At 39.6% G+C, this 20814-nt stretch overlaps 1 protein-coding gene and 1 pseudogene across 6 annotated transcripts; both read right to left on the bottom strand.

Moving 5' to 3' along the window:
* Positions 1 to 1138: 1138 nt before the first annotated feature.
* LOC100842387 lies at positions 1139 to 2015 on the bottom strand (annotated as a pseudogene).
* Positions 2016 to 14432: 12417 nt separating this feature from the next.
* On the bottom strand, positions 14433 to 19890 carry LOC100831284. Of its 6 annotated transcripts, XM_024455269.1 has the most exons (7): positions 19542 to 19890; positions 19268 to 19421; positions 19029 to 19132; positions 16914 to 16964; positions 16713 to 16791; positions 16387 to 16530; positions 14787 to 16305 (listed from the first exon to the last, which is right to left on the bottom strand). In XM_024455269.1, exons 2-7 carry the CDS (start codon positions 19407 to 19409, stop codon positions 16286 to 16288), a joined length of 540 nt encoding a protein of 179 aa, XP_024311037.1. In that variant the 5' UTR covers positions 19410 to 19421; positions 19542 to 19890; the 3' UTR covers positions 14787 to 16285. The 6 variants fall into 6 exon arrangements, 4 of the variants coding, with proteins under 4 accessions (XP_024311037.1, XP_024311036.1, XP_010237061.1 ...); XM_024455268.1 differs by having other exon boundaries at positions 14787 to 16530; positions 16926 to 16964; XR_002960506.1 differs by having other exon boundaries at positions 14433 to 15029; positions 15146 to 16964; positions 19032 to 19118.
* Positions 19891 to 20814: the final 924 nt, after the last annotated feature.

Consider the following 20814-nt stretch of genomic DNA (forward strand, 5'->3'; position numbering starts at 1 on the left):
TCTAATTGTTGGTCAATGTAAAATCTTGAAATGCGTGCATATCATTGAAATGGAGGGAGTAGAAGCAAGTTGGTGCCCACGCATGCATCGGCTGTTGGGTTGCTGCTACTAACTAACCCGGCCTGCACCGATCGATCATGTGCATGCGGCGCTGTGGTCCGTCCGTTGCATCCATCTACCCACCAGGCACAAGCACCTGCAGCAGCTCCATGCATGATCTGCTACCGACCCTCTCTGTATCTCTGTGTAGTATAGACGCGCGTTAATGGCGGTCCTGCATGCATGCTCTAGGTAATGTATGTATAGCTACTGCAAAGCTATATAGCCATAGCAATGTAGAGTAGTAGCAATATATTGATCGATCGAGGCCGGCGGCCGGCAGCAGCAATGTATAGATAGCTACGTACGCGTTCGATCTGGCCTAGCTACGGTTAATTTGCAAGTTGCAGCAGGAAGCTAGGTACGTGAAAGCGATCGAGGGCGCCGGCTACCTATCTCCATCTACATATACAGGCTCTCTGCACAAGACAAAGCCATTAATTTAGTTTCTGCCAATGCATGCGGCGCCTACATACAGCACGCTTGCTCTCTCTTGCAGATTGCAATGCAGTAAGCCGGGCTTTCTGGGCCTAGATCGATCGACTCTGCCGGTTTGGTCTCTTCTATTCCCTTGCATCCATTGCCACGTCCGTTCCATCTGACTGGGCTTTACATTCATATGGGCCACCAAGCTTTATCTTTTTTATCCAGGGGAACATATGAGCCGGGATTGGTTGAATAAATCCACGGTCCAATGTTAGCCAGCGCTCCCAGCGGCAGACGAGACGACCTCGGCGGTTTGGTTCCTTTCATCGCAGATTCAGAGCCGTCTCTGTCTCTTGAGTCTCAAATCTGAAAAACGAACCCAAGTCAAATTCAAACTCCATTTTTGAACCTCTTTCTTTGACACGAATGAATGCACACAAAAACGCACAGTCAAGTCCGGTGACTTTTACTCTGAAACGCGTATAGGCCGCGCGCCGTGTGCAAGCGATCCAGAGTTGCACACGCGGTTCAGATGGAAGTTCAGTGAGACGAGGCCATACGCTCGACCATCAACAGAAAGATGCACATGCTATATTAGTCAACAAGATGTCCACGAAACGTCAAAACCCAACAATTTATTAATTGCCCATCATGCATGCAGCTCAGCAGCTCAGACAAAAAACATGTCATGTAAAAACACTCTACTACTACTATCCCAGCAGTAAAAATTCAATCAAGGACCCTGCACTGCACTGCACTACAGTCTACAGCTCCATGGAAGAAAGAACTGAAGTAGATCCTCATACATGACTTGCACCGATCGATGCTCCTCAGTTACAACGATCTCATTTATTTCTGGCCATCATCGGCGAGCATCATCATCCGAACAAACTCTCTAAAATCCACGAACCCATCGCCATCAACATCGGCCTCAAAGATCATCCCGTCCACCTCCTCCTCGCTCATCTTCTCCCCCAAGCTCACCATCACGTGCCGGAGCTCCTCCCTCGAGATCAGCCCGTCCTGGTTCCTGTCGAACACCCCGAACGCCTCCCTCAGCTCCTCTTCCCCGTCCCCGTCCTTGCAGCGGTTGCGCGCCATGAGCGCCAGGAACTCGGCGAACTCGATGGTGCCGTCGCCGTCGGCGTCCACCTCCGACACCATGTCGCGGAGCTCAGAGGGGGTCGGGGACTGGCCGAGGGAGGTCCGGATGACGGTGGAGAGCTCGTCGGCGGTGATCCGGCCGTCGCCGTCCTTGTCGAAGAAGGCGAAGGCCGACCGGAACTCCCGCACTTGCTCTGCGCTCATCGCCGCTGCCGACGCCATTGTTTGGAGGATCGAAGCTAAGAGTGTGAGATCGACAGACAGAGTATGATACTCTTCTTCTTGTTGTTCTTGGATCTTGATGTAGCTTAGCTTAATTAGCTAGAGATCGAGAGCTTGATTGGATGTGAAGACTGGGGGTTTGGATGGGTTATGAGGTTTGGGAGAGTCGGGGTTTATATAGATGGATGGATGGAGAAAGAAGAAACGGTCGTGTGCTGTGGTGTGGGTTGAATGAAGTCTGAACGCGGGAGGGAGAAGCTCAGCTGCTAGCTCGTGGTGGCTGCCGTTGACTTGTCAAGCCAGCGCATTAATTACTCCACTTTTGCCTCCGTCTCGGCGTCTGGCCAAGTCAACTGGAAAAGATCAACACACATAGTACTAGGACAGCAGGGACGTACGCGTCGGTGCCAAAGGACCAAAAGTGCAGAACCCTCGAATCTCTAACATGGAAAAGACAAAACCGACAGAAAAAAGCTTTCTCTTTTTTTCTTTTTCGTTGTGGAATTTCAAAAAGGTGCAAAATGTAAACGGGACGCGGGAATTGAACGAGAGAGCTTAGCTAGGAATTCCGTTGTGAGATTCTTTATATTCAACGGTCGGATCCATACGAGACAGAGGGCGATCAGACTGGTCGGACGGTTGGGTGTGTTCGCTTTTTTTTTTTTTTTTTTTTTTTACTTTTCCTGTGGACAGATCAACCCGGATTGGTCATTTTGCTCTTCGCTCACGCCATTAAAATTGTGTGCACGCGTGGAAGGAAAATGTTACGTGTATCTTGACCCGGCAAAACGGAACACGTACGTATAGTACCGTGGCGTAGTAAAGACCAGCCTGCGCTGATACGTGCGTAAGTACGTACGTATATATGCTACGTACAAAAATGAAATTGTATACCTATATATTGAGTACACTTTGACTGATGTGTAGTCGTACGTTCTCAAATAAAAAATTACGTTTAAGCTGCACGCGCGCGAGAGTTTGAGATCGCGACGCTGTTTTAGCGTCATATTGGACTTAATTTAGATCTTGTCAAAATCAAATTAATTTAACTATACTTCATTATTTTAGCTTTGCGAAATATTGACCGGCCGACGGCATATGTACGACAGTAGTGATTGTACACCAACATTTTTGTTTGCGTTCGCGGTCTCGTCGACCTCATATGTGAAAGAATCCAAATTTTTGGTCTGCACGTCTTAAAGTGCAAACCATTTTTTCTTTCTTTTTGAAGAGTAGCACAAGTATTCGATCTTAAATTTTTGGAGTTCCGTAAACAAACAGAAAACAATGCTCTTTCCTGTTTTTGTTGCTCATTAATTTTGCACCACACTGTTGGGCGGTCTCTTGGGACCCAAAGCTCTTTATAACCCATGAATCCAGATCTAAGCTCCACATCTAATTAAACTCGGTCTCTGAAGCTAGCTACACCAAAGAAGAAGAAGAAGAAGATCGAAGCTCCACCGCGATCCGCTCTCGACGACCGGGTCAAGAAAGGCTTGGACTCACTCTATCGTACGTGGACCGCGTGTTTTCATTCCGCCAGTCAGCAGTGTTTTGGAGCCCACTCCTCCCAAGTCCCTATTGGGCTCTCACAAATACAAGCAAAGCCCATCTCCTACTTGAATTTTGCGTAACGACAAGCCCAATGACGAAAATGCAATGTTTTTTTCTTTTCCCTTTCTTGCCTTTTTATGCTGCTGGTTCTTGTTTTCAAATTAAATTAAAACCAACAACAAGTACATGCACAGCTTAACAGAAGGAGCCAAGTGCTTGAAGAGCTTGGTGTAGCTCGACAGAGACAGCACAGGGAGTGAAGTGACCTGCAAACCAGACGAATAAGTGTTACGAAAGAAGACATGTCATTACTAAACATCCCAATAACCCCACATAAGCTAGCAACACAAATATGATTGTCAACTAACTGTGTTTCTTGGAATGAAAGGAAGTCTGCAACTTGACAGCAATCTGCTGTTGCTGAATAACGTAACTTGACTACTAGTACTTCAGATCAAGTAGGCAATGCCCGATCGTTTGCACAAAGTGACAAGAAAACATGTATGCATTTCCAGTTTCAGCATTGATGTTTAAACACAGGAAAACATTACACATGTATGATTGGATATTAGGCACAGGTCAAGCAAAGAAGGATCTAATTACGGAAGACGAGGTGAAATGTTTAAAGACAAACAAAACTCAACCGCCATGCCGAAAATTCGGCATTGATACGACACTTTATTTCATATTTGGATAAACGTAAGTGCAAATGTAATTAATGCCACATATTAGTAGGAAATAATAAAGGTGGGACGGTTGGGATGGGCCTCCATCGCTCTCTTGATGGCAGCCTCAAACTCAGGTGCCTCGTCTTGAACTCCGACAGAGATGGGATCTTCGCGTTAGGCCCCAAAACATGGAGTGACGGGGCACTAGATATAACCAGACCCGCCGGAATCTCACCATCATTCTGCATAGACAACCGGCGTACCTTGTTTCGTGGATCAGGATTTACACCAGGCACACCTACTATAGTAACAAAGTTCTCCTCGACAGCCTTGGATACAATGAAATCAAGAACTGTGTCATGAACTCGACAACTATTCATCTCGTGACCTTCGTCTAGCTCTGCCGACTGGATCAAGCTCCTGTTGATGAGCTCATTGAAACACATCTCTCCTGAGTGTATAACCCTCTTGCTTATGAATGAAACCCTCTCCAATCCACCTCCTTATCAAATTCTCCTTATTGATAGTATGATCTTCTGGAAATATACTCAGATACAGTAGACAAGTTTTAAGATGACGAGGAAGATCCAAGTAACTAAGAGATATTATGTTTACCATAACATCGACCCTAGCATTTCTTAGTGCACGACCAATTGAATCCTTAGCTTGCTCCCATATATCCTTTTTACTTGCCTTGCCAGCCAACAAACCAGATATAGCAATGATCGCCAAAGGTAAACCAGCACACTTTTCCAAGATTTGACTGGAAATTTCTTTAAGGTAGGAAGGGCATTTTTCTTCGGAGTTGAATAGTCTTCCATAGAATAGTTGCCTTGAGTGCGCCATATCAAGGGCCCTCATGTTATATATATGGCCACTGAATGATGAACAACATGACTCAGCGACAACATTATTGCGAGTGGTGGTGATTATTATACTGCCAGAACCGATTATGGGAAATGCGCACTTAATATCATTCCATGCTTGCACCGTCCATATATCATCAATTACAATAAAGTATCTGCAAATGAAAATAAATAAATATTATGCTTGTTGAACACAAAAGACAGATATGAAAAGATGACACAATAGCTAATAAATAGTCCCTCCTTTTCGAAAAAAGCTAGTAAATCAATTTTGTTAATACATGTCGTATTAGGTATGGTTAAACAAAGGCTTTTAACCAAAAATTACTTCATTAAAGCTAGTTTGGTACATTAAACGGGTCTTTTGGCTTGTCTGCTCCACTCGACTCCACCTTTAAAATCTAGAGATATAACAAGCCGTTTGTAGTTGGCTCGAATATGAATATGTTGTCATGCAAAGTCCAAACCACCCGTGTTTTTCTAATATCATTTCAAATAATTAAACCTTGTCCAAAACGACATACTATAGAGATAGAAAATGCCTCCTCCGAATGGAACTACAATTCTTTTCCTCCTACCGAGCTTTAATTTTAATGGTTAAAAACTTGACAGTAAGGACCACGATCTCTACAAACTGAAAAAAAAAATCAGCAGGAAATACAACATAGTCCAATCCAAAGGGTGTAAAGTAAACTACAGGGTGAACATGAAAAGCTAACAGTCTGAACTCTGGTATTTTTTTTCCAGACAGTTAGCAATCTACTCCTTCCTTTTCACAAAGGTTGGCGTATTTGGTTTCTTCAAAACAAGTCTTTGATCAAAAATTACGTTTTTAATTTGTAAGTTATATGATATGAAACCGTAATCATTAGAGAGAACTTTTAAAAACGAATCCATTGATATAAATTTTATATATGAAAAAACACATGCCAATAGAGTTTTCATTGGTCGAAGCCTTGTCTTAATGAAACAAAATACACCAATCTTTGTGAAAAAGAGTGCGTATCACTCTTGTTGTTATTAGTTTTACCATTTGATTCATAGAGTTTCACCGTAATGATTGTTTCCCTCGGTCCAGTTAGCCATAGCCGGTCGTTTAAGATAGCTATAGAACCTTTCATCATGAAGTTTGGGCTGTGTACCTCAAGGGGCTGTGCAGTCTAATGAATTAAAAGAAATACAAATTACTTGTACAAACACTTTAACTAAAGAACCTTTCATCACGGTTGTTGACGAGCAGCTACGGCCTAAAATACACACGCGCATGACTTGTGGACTACCGAGTCCAGCAGTTTTTCTCGCCTGTCCTCTCGGTTTGAAGGCCTCCTGCATTCCTAAACCTGTACGCATGTGCCACGGGATTACATCTCTAGCCCTGCATGCGGTCGATAACCTCTGTTCGGTGTGGGCCCGGTTGCACGGTGGAAGAAAAACATGCATTGAACCTGCCACTCGTTCAGAGACAACGCTGAGCACACGGGAGCGGCCAGTGGGAGCCCGCGGAGGAGAAACCGAGAAGAGAAATAATTGGGGCTTGGTGGGTTGGCTCACAGCTGGCCCAGTACCGGATTAACAAGAACAAGAGGTACCGCTGGTCCGGAGTGATGTACAGTGGACCGGTACCTCTGGGCCGCACGGATGGCGAGGTAGGGCATCGAGCCTGCAGCTCTGCGCGGGGCGGACTGAGCTGGCCCAGACCACAAAAGGACACGGGCCTGGATGCTACAGTAGGAGCCGTCAGAGCATAGGCCTGGCCCATGTATAAGAGGAATGCGATTTCAAATTTAAGGGATGACCAAAGACACTAGACCGTATCTAAATTGCAAAGGATTCAAATAAAGTACCACACGCCAGCTTTTGACATGTGCATGAGAGAGAAAAGCAGCAACCCAATCATTTTAGAAAGAACTAAGTTGAGAAAAATCGTTGGAATCTCAAGGGAGATGGACGGTACCGATGTCATGCACTGTAGAGGTTGGTCGTACTGAAACCACTTCCTATACATGCATGTATGTATAGGAAGTGGTTTCTAAGATATATGGGCCAGGCTCCATGTCCTTTTGTATGTATATATAGGTATATAAAGGGAAATTACAAGGTACTCCCGGTAGTTACTCCCATGTTGTATATTCTACCATATGATAGGATATATTTAATTTTATCATTTTTAATAAATTCATATACTATTTCTAAGATACTTCAAAGAGAACTATATGAAAAAATTGCAAGTTGGCTGCTAGTTTTTGCTATGTTTTAGAAATACCTTCATATATGTACATACAATAGAATATGTTAAAAAACTGCATATTCTACCTTATACGTAGAATATATTCTATGTTCTACATACTACATACTACATACGACCTATATATTACATTCTATATTCTATATACTCCCAATTGTGCTATATTCTACCTAATTTGTGTAAAACGTACGTGGGAGTAACTATATATAAATAGGAAGACTATTAGGTACTACCAGGAGTAACCACACCCTACCTTCTACCGGGTTAACGGGCGTGCCCGGAATCACCAAACCGATGGGTGCAGCCCATTTTTAAAAAAGGCTCATAATTATCTCCCAAAAAACAGAATCGTAATTATCCTGATCGTAGCTGATTTTTAGGAGAGTTGGTACGCGGGATGGCTGGGTTGCCGCGGCTATAAATATAGCTATCGCGATGAGCTTTTCTTGGCAGAAGCATCGGTGCAAATTTGGCCGGCCGGTATCATTAGCACACACATCGATTCTGAATGGATCAATCGATCTGGTAGTATACTAGCATGTAGAGAGTAGATCGGAAGAATAGGTATGGATGCACAGAAGAACAACCATCGATCAGAGAATAAACACACCAATTCTCCATACGTACGAGTAAGTTTTGCATGCTTGTTTAATTAAATAGTTACGTGTGCACTAGCAGCTGTACTAGCACGTGAAATATTCATATCCTGGTTTTCTTCTTGTTTACATCACAGGTATACGTCAGACCGATGGAGTTGGAGTGGTTTAGAGGATCGAGACTGAGAGATTAGCTGAGCGCATGGCAGAATATCCAAAAGTCGTCGCCGATCGTCGATCGAGGAACAGCCATATATATCGTGACGCGTGAGGACAAGGCGTTGTCCAGCAAACCTGCAGGCAGCCAGGCCCAGGCCACACCGGCAACTTGTGGATGTTCATCTAGATATATGACTGCGCAGATTTCTCTTAGTATATATATGGTCTATTTTGTGTAGGGGAACTATATAATTTAATCCCTTTGTACTTCCAATAATTGCGTTCTCTTATTCATGATGAATAAAATCCTTGTGTTTTGTTTGGCAATCAAGATTGTGATTTATGGCGTTGATTATACTTGTGTGTTTCTGTTCGCATGTCGAGTATGTGAGTAATGAGATGGCGTGTATGTAGAACCTATGATGTACTGTAGTACGTACGTGGGAAGGCATATGCCGGCGTCCAGCTATAAGATGGTACTGGAGATGCAGCATGTAGAATGTAGTATAATGGTCTTATATTGTAGAAGGTAGTATCTATGATGCATGTTTCGCCAGAAAAAGTATGATGGTCTTACTATTGGACCAATGTTTAAAAACTAAGAAAAGAATATCTATCATGCATGGAGGGGCAGCCTGCTGATTTTGTTTGCATTCCGCTGCTATTTTTGACATCCTTGATACATATGCTGGAATTGAACAAGGGATGGCAAAAGAATCTAGAGGCACTGTACCGTCCACGAACTCAGCCGCGTTCAAAATTTAGAAAAAATTAGTGAGGCCGAGTTGAATAGTATATCTGATTTATTTTAGCTTTAGGTGTGGATCAGTAACAGATTTTTCTTACTTGACGATTGCTGCTGTATTTTCTCTCACGGCCGACGAACCGATCGTACGGAATCATGGCTGTATTAGAGAGAGAATACTAATCGTACGTAGTATATGTTCTTCTACACTACATGTTCATGGTCATATGGAGCTTATAGCATATAGAATGGAGAATGGAGTATGTAGTATATAGAATGGAGAATGGAGTATATAGAATGTAGTATATAGAATTGAGAATGTACTATATAGAATGTAGAATGGAGAAATGGAGTATATCGAATGGAGGAGTATATAGAATGGAGAATGGAGAAATGGAGTATGAAGAATGTAGTATATAGAATGAAGAACGGAGAAGTTTGTAAAGGTAGTATAATTTCTGAAGAAAAAATAAAGTACATATATGATCAACAAGATATATATCTTGACACAAGCTAGATTGAATCAACTGATGATCACTTCTCTGATAAAACATAAGTCATGTTAACGCCAAAAAGAAAATATATGCTAGCTAGGCTCCAAACACGGATATACACACTAGCTAATATAGCAATCTATCTCATCAGTTCTGGACGGCAAAAAATCTGGTTGGACTCGGAACACGTGTAGTCGTCTCATCATTTGCTTGTCATGGCTATCTCGCCACGATGACCAGAGCTTGCGCGCATCAGTGCGAGATCGAGAATAGCAAGCAGCACCTATGTCACACAAAAGTCGTATTTGTCTCGCCGCCTGTCAAGATCATATCTTCTACAACAGATAAAAGAAGGTAGGTTAGGCATTTTTCTTAAACAAAGGAGGCGACGCAAAGAATTACTTCCTCCGTTTCTAAAATTTGTACTAAAACCACGATAACAATTTAGAATCAGAGATAGTATTAAAGAGCTGGGATAAAGAATTTAATTAGCAGTTACTTGATCTGAACGCATGCATATATCCTTCCGTTCAGTCCAAATCCATGCATGTATACATCGCTTTATCTAATTAACTCCGGCAAACTAACGGTAGGAAGATGGCATATGTATCCATGCATGCTAGAAGATCTGATTCTTCACGTTGCCTGCAAAACTAAAACGGATACAAGATCGATGTTGATGCTCCGCCGTTGCAGCAGACGATTTCACCTCTGACTTTGGGGTAACGGCAGAAGTGGTGGAGGATGAGCGCAGGCCTGGCGAGAAGAATGATCTGCACGGCCGCCGTCTCCGGGCAGGTGGCCGGCGCGCCGGATGCACCGGTGCTGGGTGAACGAGAGAGAGAGAGAGAAGAGACCGCTGTAATATGGATGGATTAGAACGATTTGTTAGTTCGTTAGCAGCAAAACTAAAATCTGCATGGATGAGGACGGGAGAATCAAGAACTAGATAATGATCCGGCATTAGTTGGCTAATTAAATATCAGAACTGGATTATCCTCTCTCTTGCCGGGTCGGGTATGACATGCAGCTTTCTCTGCCCGTTAGCAGGAGACTCCATAGCTGGGGGAACAGTTTGATCGCTAGACGCACGGGAAGATGGATCAACGGTAGATGAGTAGGGGTAATTACCCTGGGAGTACGCTGTAATTTTCGTATATAAATATATATATATAGGAGAAGCTGGAAGAAGCCAAAACAAAACAAAATATAGTTTGTAAGAATAACGATTACATTAAAGAAGAGGTGTTATCCATTGGAAAAAGTATAGGGCATTGTCTAAATAAAAATAAAGACTCTATCAAACACCGAAACAAGACAAGATATAACTGAAATTAAAAGACTAGTGCAAGAGTTAAAAACCTTGGTCCTTTCGTAATTTGCATGACTGAATATAAACAAGCATTAAAAGAAGTAGCAAAATATTTAGCGCCGCCAGTTGGTTTTTTTGACCACGATTCTCCTAAAAAAGACTCTAAAATAATAATAAGACAAAATAATACAATCTTTCAGTTATTAATTCAGATCCTAGATAAACTAAATAGCGAACAAAGTAACAAAGATATTGCATTAGCATCATCTGGAATAATTACATCACCAGCATCACCAAGGAATATTAATTCAGAAAAATGGACCTATCTAAAAGCCTCGTTAGAAGAGACCAAAACCTCCAGTTAATAAGGCAAGATTCAAGGCCTCTAACAATGATGCATAGAATGTCACGCAGCAAGGCTGATGACATCGATAGTTTAGAAAAGTTAGAAAGAGATCTGGAAAGGTATCAAAAAGATACATTGAGAAAAATAAAATCGCAGCAGGTATACCACATGGGTTTGTTTGAAGAGAGAGGTGGATTATATAGAATATCCAGAGAAGTAGAGTTAAGTGTGTTAACACATCCAGTAGAATTAAGAATTGTGAGCAAGAATATTGAAAATGAACTCAAATATTGTGGGTACAAATATATCCATCAAGGTATGTATATCATAGGAGTTAAAGGAATGACAAGAAAGAAATTAGGAGCAAAGGTATTAATAACATTATTAGACAAAAGATGGGAATCAGTAGATAAAACTTCATTAGGCTTTATGAAAGGAGATATGAATGAAAACATATTAATAACCTATATAGCTCCAGACTTAATGATGCCTGTGAAGGAATTTATTGATAAAATGAGTTTTGGGTTCTAAACTAAAGGATATGAAGAGTTTAAATGCACAAATTTATTAGTAAGTATAGAGTTTATAGGAAGACTAACTAACAAAAGCAGCTCTAAATATAGAGTAAACGTTGATGATGTAATTGAAAGCATGCAATCAAAAGGTATAAAATTCATGAGTCCTCTTAAAATAAGCTCTAAAGAAAGAGCTGGAGAAGAATGGAAAATAAGTGAGCTAATAGAAAAGAAGGAATTAAACCAACCTAATAACTACATAAGCTACCAAAATTGTGAAGGAACTAGTAGCATTAGATTCACAAACTATAAAACTGCAACCATGGATGACACCGAATCTTTTGTTTCTGAATCAGCTTTTAATGAAAATAAAAATAGTGGTGCGTCTGAATACATGGAAAAAACAGATCTAGAAGAAGAAATAAATCATTATGAAGCAAAACTAAAACATATAGAATGGGAGTATAACAATACCATGACAAAAGATTGGTCTAAGATAAGAGAAAAAGAATCAGTTATACTAAATAACAATATTACGATAAACAAAAATAAGGTTGGAAATAGTAAAAACAATAATACAGACCAGAACCATAAAGATAAGGATATAGGTGAAGAAGAGCAGTGGAACATAAATAATAAGATTCTAACAGAAAGTTATGAAGAGGAAGAAGAATTAATAAGAGATGTGCTTAAAGAAGATGAAGTTATTGATGGGGCTGAGGAATATAATGACTTTATAAACTCCCTAGATGATGTAGGACTACATAATTTAGAAAATGCAATGGAAGCTATGGAAGTAGAAATGACTAATAAAAGAAGAAGGTCATATGGTGAAACGTCAGTAAAAAGAGAAGGAGAAAGAGAGAGGCCAACTAGAGCAGCTGGACAATGGCCCCCAGAAAAAGATGATTTTCGACCAACTTATATTCTTGAACAATACAGACATATGGCACTAGAAGAAGAGATTTTGAAAAGCCCGTACAATTCCAGAATTCCAGAAATGATGGTGCAATATTAAATCTAGCAGCCCATGACCCGATAGATTGGCCTAATATAATTAGCATATGGAAAGGCTTAATAGTTCAAAAATATATACAAAATCAGCATAATATAGGTAATAAGGTGGAAGATATGATAACATATCTTGAAACTTTTCTAGGAGAATCTGCAAAAGTTTTATGGGAGCAATGGGTAGAGGCATATCCTAATCAATATGAAGAATTAAAAAGGGCTAGAAGCAATCCCCATAACTTTGCTAATATTATATCAGATATAATCATAGCAGAAGACCCAAATATGGGACATAGCACATTGCAGAATGAGAGACCAAGAGAGATAGAAAAATTAACATTAACTAGTTGGAAAGGTATAAAAGAATTCTCTCAGCATTATTTATACAATGCTACCACTGCGAAGCAAGGTTATAATAAAGGAGTGGTTGAAAGATACTTCAATAAATTGCCTGATCCTTTAGGATCTATAATATTTGAAGAATACAAGAAAGAATCAGCAGGAAATGTTGTAAACATATCCCAAGCCATAACATTTGTATTTAAACAACTAAGGAAAGTATGCACGAATATACAAGCTCAAAGATCTATGAAAAAATCAGATTATAATTTCTGCAATAACATTGCCCAAATACCGCTAACATATGGAGAAAATAGGCATAAAAATAAAAAATATTACAAACCCCAGAGAAGAGATAATAGGAACGTTAGGACAAAGAAAAGATATTTTTTAAGAAGGTCTGATAATAGAGCTCCTTATCTACATAAGAGAAATGTAAGAAGATATGATCCTAGAAAAACTTATGATAAAACATGTTGATGTTTTATATGTAATTCACCAGATCACCTAAGTAAAACTTGTCCTAATAAAGATCAGAAAAGGTACTCTAGTAAATATGAATAGCAAGAAAGAGTGTTAATTATAGATAGTGTTAATGAAAATATCCTAGTATGCGATGAAGAAATAAAAGATGATGAGTCGATATATTCTATCGTAGATACAGATGAAGTAGAAAATGAGACTTTAGAAAAAGAATCAAGTGAAGATGAAATAGACCTAATAGATGATTTAGCTGGTTTAAAAATTGAAATGATGAATCAAGTAGATTGTGAATACGATTGGATTAGAGGTAAAGGAGATTATATATAAAATGTGCGTTTTGTATATACTACCCAAGCCAAGAAAATAGGTCTACATGTAGCTTATGCTTAAGACAAGCTTGTGCCTCTTGTTTAAAGGCTAGAAATCAAGCCTGGAGACAAGAAATAGAATGTGAACCAGAAGAACGAATCCTATCTAGTAGAGTTAGAAACTTAGAGAATAGAATAAATAAACTAGAAGCAGACCTAGAAGAGGTAAAATATAAGTTAGAAAATAATAGTAGTGGTAATCAATATCAAGAGGATAATAGGGACAAAAATACTGAATTAAAGGAGCAAATGGTGACAGTAAAAGAAAGGAAAGGAGATAGGCTTATCCAACTAAAGGACGCTATTACTAGTTTTGGAAGCAAATACATAGTACGTTTACCATTTAAGGAGGTTCTAGGAATAAGAATTCCAATCAAAATAGTACTAAAACCAAATATTTCCTATAAAATATTAGCACTATTAGACACGGGGTGCACAAAGAACATCATTCATGACAAATATTTTGTGAGATGCCCTGAAATAGTTAAAACTATAGAAAATGATAAAGCCGAAGTGTCCACAGATATGTCAAGTATACAGAAGATTCACAATCAATTAGCCTATAATATTGAATTTTACATAAATGGAACAAAATACATTATAGATGAAATTACAATTAGAGGCCTGTCAGTAATAAAGGACGACATGATACTAGGTTTAAGATTTTTACAACAATCCTTACAAACCACTATTATACATGAAGGAGTTACATTCATTCCATATCAAGATAATGTCCCATACATATCTGAGATTATAAAACAGAGAAAACCTATACAAAATGTGGAAATAACTAATATAGATGATGAATATAGTGCAATTTCAGACTCTCTTGAAATTTGCAAGGAAGAAGAACTTAGCGACACAATAGAAGAATATCATATAGAAAATACATGTATAGAATGTATAGGTCTACAATCATTCTCGCCAAATTGGTACAGAGATATAAAAACCAAAAAAGATATAGACAAAATAGTACAAAAACTAGAATATATACAAATTATTGGAGAAATACCAATGAAACATTGGGATAAGAATTCCATAGTTTGCAAAATAAATATTATCAACCCTGATTACATAATTAAGTCAGGACCAATAGAAACTGCTCCCAAGGATATAGAAGAATTCAAAATGCATATTGAAGAGTTATTGAAGTTAAAAGCCATTAGGGAAAGCAGAAGCCCTCATAGGTCAGCTGCCTTTATAGTTAGGAATCATGCTGAGGAAGTCAGGGGAAAATCTATAATGGTTATTAATTACAAGAGACTTAATGATAATACAATAGACGATGCATTCAATATACCCAATAAGCAAGAGTGGATTAATAGAATACAAGGAAGGAAATATTTTTCTAAGTTTGATCTAAAGGCCGGGTTTTGGCAAGTAAAAATGGCTGAGGAATCTATTCCTTGAACAACGTTTACATGCCCTCAAGGTCATTATGAATGGCTGGTAATGCCCTTCGGATTGAAAAATGCGCCTGCATTGTTTCAAAGGAAGATGCAAAATATATTTAATGAGAATCAAGCATTTATATTAGTATATGTAGATGATTTATTGGTTTTCTCAAAATCATACAAAGAGCATATTGCTCACCTTGAAGTCTTCTTTAGAAAGGTAGAACAAAATGGCCTAATATTATCTAAAAAGAAAATGGAGATTTGTAAAGAGAAAATAAATTTTCTTGGGCACGAGATAGGAGAAGGAAAAATACATCTGCAAGAGCATATCGCTAAGAAAATACAATTTCATGATGCTATGAATGACAAAAAGGTCCTACAACAATTCTTAGGAATTGTAAATTATGCAAGAAATTATATAGATAATTTAGCAAAACTAGCTGGACCTTTATACGCTAAATTAAGAAAGAATGGCCAAAGGTATTTTAACTCTGAAGACATAAAATTAGTCAAGGCCATAAAAGAAAAGGTCAAAAACTTGAAACCTTTAGAGTTGCATATTTCTTCTTCATCAAATACAAAGAATGTAAAAGAAGAAACATTAATATTAAAGAAGGTAAAAGAAGAAGAATCTCCTAAATATCAAACATGCAAAGACTGCCTAGTAAAAGGAGTGGATCCTTTAGATTCTGAATATATAGATCTGAAGATAAACGAAACATTAGAAGATACCTCAAAATTATGGAAAGAAGAGTTAAAAGAAGAAATTTTAAAATAATCAAGACTTGAATTCATGCAAAAATTTGAAAAAATAAAGAAAGAATATGATTTAAAAATTGAACTAAATCTTTCAAAATTTGATTTTAATCTTTCAGATGATGATCACATGGATATTGCAGGCCATGGGCAGAAGCCAGAATTTTAATTGGTAATACTATCAATTATTCGGGCGGGGAGGACATATACACACAGATACCCGAATAGTTGATAGAATATAATTTGAATAAGAATATGAGTAAGAATTGGAAACTAAGGTACAAATTAAAAATATATAAAAAAATTGATTAATAATAATAATAATAAATAGTAACTATATAATCATATAAGATCCATCATTAGCATGCTAGATCTCACAAATACAAGAGATCCTATGAATTGTGGTACGCATATGGAGATAGTCAAGGAAGCACAAGATAAGGCTACATATCTGATATAGTTGTCGCAGACATCATCATGGAAGTACAAGAAACTCCCTATATGAAGGAGGCCACGTACTAATGTAGCCAAAGATGATAGTGGCAGCCAAAAAACCCCTTATCACCATGCATGTATGCACCTATAAAGGAGACCTAGGACCTATAAAAAAGGTGCATCATGGCCATGGAGAAAGGTGAGGTAAATAATGCATGAAAGCACTATTTGAGCCAGCCATCTTGCCTATATAAGAAGGCTCTTTGCAGCATTGGAGAACACAACCATCGAGAGCACAACATAAGCCATCAGAGCAGCAAGTAGTTAGAGCAGCTAGCCAGAAAACTATCTGCTCTCTAGTAGCAGTACCATTTCCCACTGTAATAAAGCCTGTGTAATCAAGGCATTTGTAACATAAGTCTGGGAAGGTAGTAAGGTAATTTCTTTGGGTTCCCGAAAGGGAAAACCATATGTAAGCTATGTTGTGAAATGAAGTAGTTTAGTTTTTCCCTCGGTCTTTTTAACATGTTTATACGGGTGGGTGCTTATGCTAGGGATCCTATAGGAGAAACCTCTGTGTGTAGTTCTCTGTATGGCGTTGAAATGAGAACCTTGTAACCGTAGAGAAGTGTTCCCTTCGGGTGGAATTACCTGGGAAGACAATAAGAAATCACCCATATAAACCTGACTAAAGACGCCTATGAAAATAAACTTAGCTACTCCTGAAGCAATATAGTAATAAATACGGTGAGTACTGAGTATGATTTTTACACCACTACACAAACCGTCGGTAGCTCTGTAGGCCTCACCAGCCACTTAAGATCCTGCAAAAAATAAGCTCAATATTAAAATATTATAATAACCCATTTAAAACTCTAATATCTAATATATATATATATATATATATTAGTCATATTTTTATCTTTGTAGATATAATATTTGTGTATTTGTGTTACACACACACACACTTAAGTACTATTACAATTTAGATACTTTATTTAATATACTACCGGGTTAAACAAAAATACTCCCTCCCACCCATAATAATTGTCGCAGATTTAGTACCATATATTATGGATCAGGGGAGTAAATTATTCTTCGCCCTACAACCAGTCGACCGAGCGGACTCCACCCGGACGGCCCGATGGAACCCACTCGTAACTTCCATTGTTTATTTACAATGACCCCGTTACCAATATTCTTTACCAAAGCTACCCTTGAGATTGAATGGCTAGGATTATATGCTACGGCTTAATTACCTCTAAGGGCATCTCCAACACTTTGTATGTTAGCTTATGAGAAAAAATGGTCATGTTATGTACTAACATTACAATTGGTCATGTCTTGAGAGAATAAATTATTTGCTCTCTCATTCCATCTTGGAGATTGTGCAATAGTTGTTGCTCTTCGGGCTAGAAAACCCCCCGGTTCCATTAAGAAACCAGGCATAAGTCCAACACTTAACAGTCCCAGTATCAAGTCTTCGGGAGAAGATCTAAAACTGAAAGCTGAAAAGGTCTAGCTTATTACAAACTTTAGACACAAAGGTCCTAACAGAAGGACAATGAAAGCAAAATTAGGCCTCCTGAATCTCATCTTGAGCTGAGTCCCGCAGCTTAGTGAAGAAGATGCGGACATTCTTCAGTTTCTCTTGGAGCCTTGGAGGGTTGTCCTTGGCTCAGGTGCAAGAACTGACACCGGGCTGAGAAAGCTTGACTTAAGGGGGGAACTGGAGAGCTGCCCCCTGTCTTCAAGAGAAGGCTTGGAGCAGCTCCCGGCCAAGAAGTCAGGACCCCATGGAAGAGCAGACGGCAAAAAGAAGCTAAAGTTCCGACCCAGGGTAGAACTTCTGATATATATCGTTGTGCATCGGAGAATTTTGACAACAGCCATCAAATAAGTTGTGATATGCTCGGCTGGGCTTCACCAGCCTCAACAGTCTGCCTGGGTCCTGAGCTGTGTGTGTATATGTATGTGGTAGGTTTTGGCAAGAATCCTCAGGCAATCTCCATGTTAAAGTAGAATCGTTATCTTTCCCGTGTATATCTCTTGTATAACTGTTGTCGGTTACATACTGCAGCTTATCTGGCAACATGGTTGTTGCTTGTATAGTTTGGATTCTAACCAAGAGCTGGTTGGGTAGTTTCTCCATGCCAAACCATAATATTTAAATTTGTTTCAGAGTTTAATCCGTTTATCACGACGACTGCTGCGTCTTACAGTTCCCAGCTCATCAGGCCCCTGTCATCTCTCATCGGCGCCACCATGTCTGTGTCCTCCCTCGGCAAACTCATCAGCATCAAGCTGAACCGGGACAACTTCTTGTTGTGGCATGGGAACATTTGCACCGGCTCTCATGATCACAAAAGGGACTGGCGATGCTGTGCTTCGTGTACCAACTCAGTTCCAGTAGGACAAGACCGTCCTCAGCATCCTCCTCTCTTCCATGACGGAGGGCATCTTCAGGCAAGTCAGCAAAAGTCTGGACTGCTCTTCTCGCCATGTTCTCCTCACTGAACAGGGCAATTCTTCATCTCTAGTTGGTTGCCACGTTGACACCAACTGGTAAATTTTGTCTCCGACGGCAATGTTTTTGCTGAGTTTCATCACGGTTTTGTCAATGTTAAGGGCAATAAAGTAGTGAGACAAAGGTTCCACTCAGCCCACCTGGGTTTGGGTCTATAGACCTTTTATCTTAGGATGAAAACAGGGGGATTCCCCTCATTCTCATCTTTATGAACATCAGGGGTGGGGGGTGTATTCCCCTCATTCTCATATTATAAAGTACATATCAGGGCTACACATACACAATTACTAAGGATTGACTATCACAATAGCTTAACAACTGAAAAAGCAAAAGCACAGGAGTTAAATGAAGGAGGACGCACCACCTTTTGTTTGGAGAATGACCATTCCAGATTGTGTGTAGGCCTGACTCTGTGGGAACGCACACCTTGGTTGATGACATCGTCAACCAACTGCGAACGAACCACTGTAAGCTCAAAGGTTGAAATTTATAAAAGTGAACAGTTTTGCACCTTGCTCTTTGATTCAATCCGTGCAACTTTAATGATAGTGAAAGAAAACCAAGATTAAATGAAATTGCTGAGGAATTAAGTTGTGATACCTTCCCGAAGATAGATAGTTGAGCAGCTTTGGCGTTTTGGTGAACACTTGGCGGGCATATATATGGTAGCTTCTACGCAACATCGATGCCACTGAAAACAGCAGCTCTCGTTGTTTGGTGAACACACTGATTGTGCATTCATGAGCTGAAATTCCTGCCAGTGAAAAGGAGAAAGATTTAGCCTGGGGAGTGAAACTGGTGGCGAAAGCATGTCAGGAGGGGGAGGTCTTTTAGCGTGAGGGGATTGCGAGGGATGTAGGTGGATGGTATATACCTAGCGACGCAGGCTGTGCAGCGACGGCGTAGAGGGTGTATCGGAATCGGAATTTGCACTGGTGGTCAACAACGGAGCGGCCGGGGAGGAACAGAGGTCCGTTGAGACATTCCGTCGAACGGTTAAGCTGCCCTGCGACGCGCGTGTGCTCGGAGACAGCAGCCATGGTGGTTGTATGGATGGTTTAGGGGCGGTGCGGCGAAGGGAAGAGAGGGGAACTGCATCAGTGGATGGAATTCGTTCATCAGTGGATCGAGGAGATGGAAGAAAGAGACGGCAGCGTTTCGCTTGGGAGAAGAAGGACGTGCGACGACGATGCGTGGGAGGGAGCGGAAATGAAGGAACTCAAATAAATAACGGAAGAACTCTTCCATCTGATATAAGTATTCTGCAACTTGTAAACTCACGAATACTGGGATGTACAATGGTTGATAAAACGGTTTTATTTTATGTGTTCCGTGTCATTTTGATAAGACAAAAAAACATGTTGTATAATATGTCATCCCTTAAAGCCTTATCTTAGAATTAATGTCTAGATGAATAAAATTAATCAAATAAACGTTAAGAAAATGTGAAATCTAGTACAATGGGAAATTTGTCTTTTCTTTGCCATATCCTTTTTGTGAACATATCATCTCTTAGCTAAAAGAAAGCTTAAGACGTGCACAATGGGGTGACATCAACCTTTTCTTAACGATGTCACATAGGATAAAAACTGATGTGGATGAGAGAGAAACGAAGAAAAAACCCAAACCTTCTCTTAATTAAGAGATGATCTCTTCACAAAAATGATAAGGTAAAGAAAAGGCAAAATTCTCATTGTACTAGATCACCTTTTCTTAGCATTTATTTAGCTAATTTTATTCATCTATGCATTAATTTTTAAGATATAACGCTAAGAGATAACCCATTGTACAACATGTTTTTTTGTCTTCTCAAAATGACGTGGAACACCTAAGACAGTCTTATCAACCATTGTACATGTCCTATGCCTTTCTTCACATCTCTCTCTTCCACATCAGTAATTGTCCTTCGTGACGGCGTTAAGAAAAGGCTGACGTCACCCCATTGTACACGTGGGTCTCTTTGATTCGCAGTATTTATAAAATACAGGAATAGGAAAAACGCAGGATTAGAGTGACACGTACTCATGAATACTACAGGAATTAAAGACTACGGGAATTAACATCAAGTGTGTTTGACACACCACAGGAAAAACAAAGGATTTGTAAAATGAGGTTTGAGTGGATGGAAATTTTCCTCCAAAATAGAG

This window comes from Brachypodium distachyon, chromosome 4 (assembly GCF_000005505.3).
Source record: "Brachypodium distachyon strain Bd21 chromosome 4, Brachypodium_distachyon_v3.0, whole genome shotgun sequence".
In the NCBI taxonomy this organism is placed as follows: Eukaryota; Viridiplantae; Streptophyta; class Magnoliopsida; order Poales; family Poaceae; genus Brachypodium; species Brachypodium distachyon.

Bases quoted from the DNA above. Each gene is read 5' to 3' on its own strand.
- LOC100831284 (XM_024455268.1), bottom strand. From the start codon at position 19,409: ATGAATGCACAATCAGTGTGTTCACCAAACAACGAGAGCTGCTGTTTT. The intron at 16,792-16,925 runs GTTTGTGTAGTG...TTGTCTTCCCAG, and splicing joins GGCCTACAGAGCTACCGACG to GTAATTCCACCCGAAGGGAA. The intron at 16,531-16,712 runs GTTTCTCCTATA...TTGATTACACAG, and splicing joins ACAGAGAACTACACACAGAG to GCTTTATTACAGTGGGAAAT.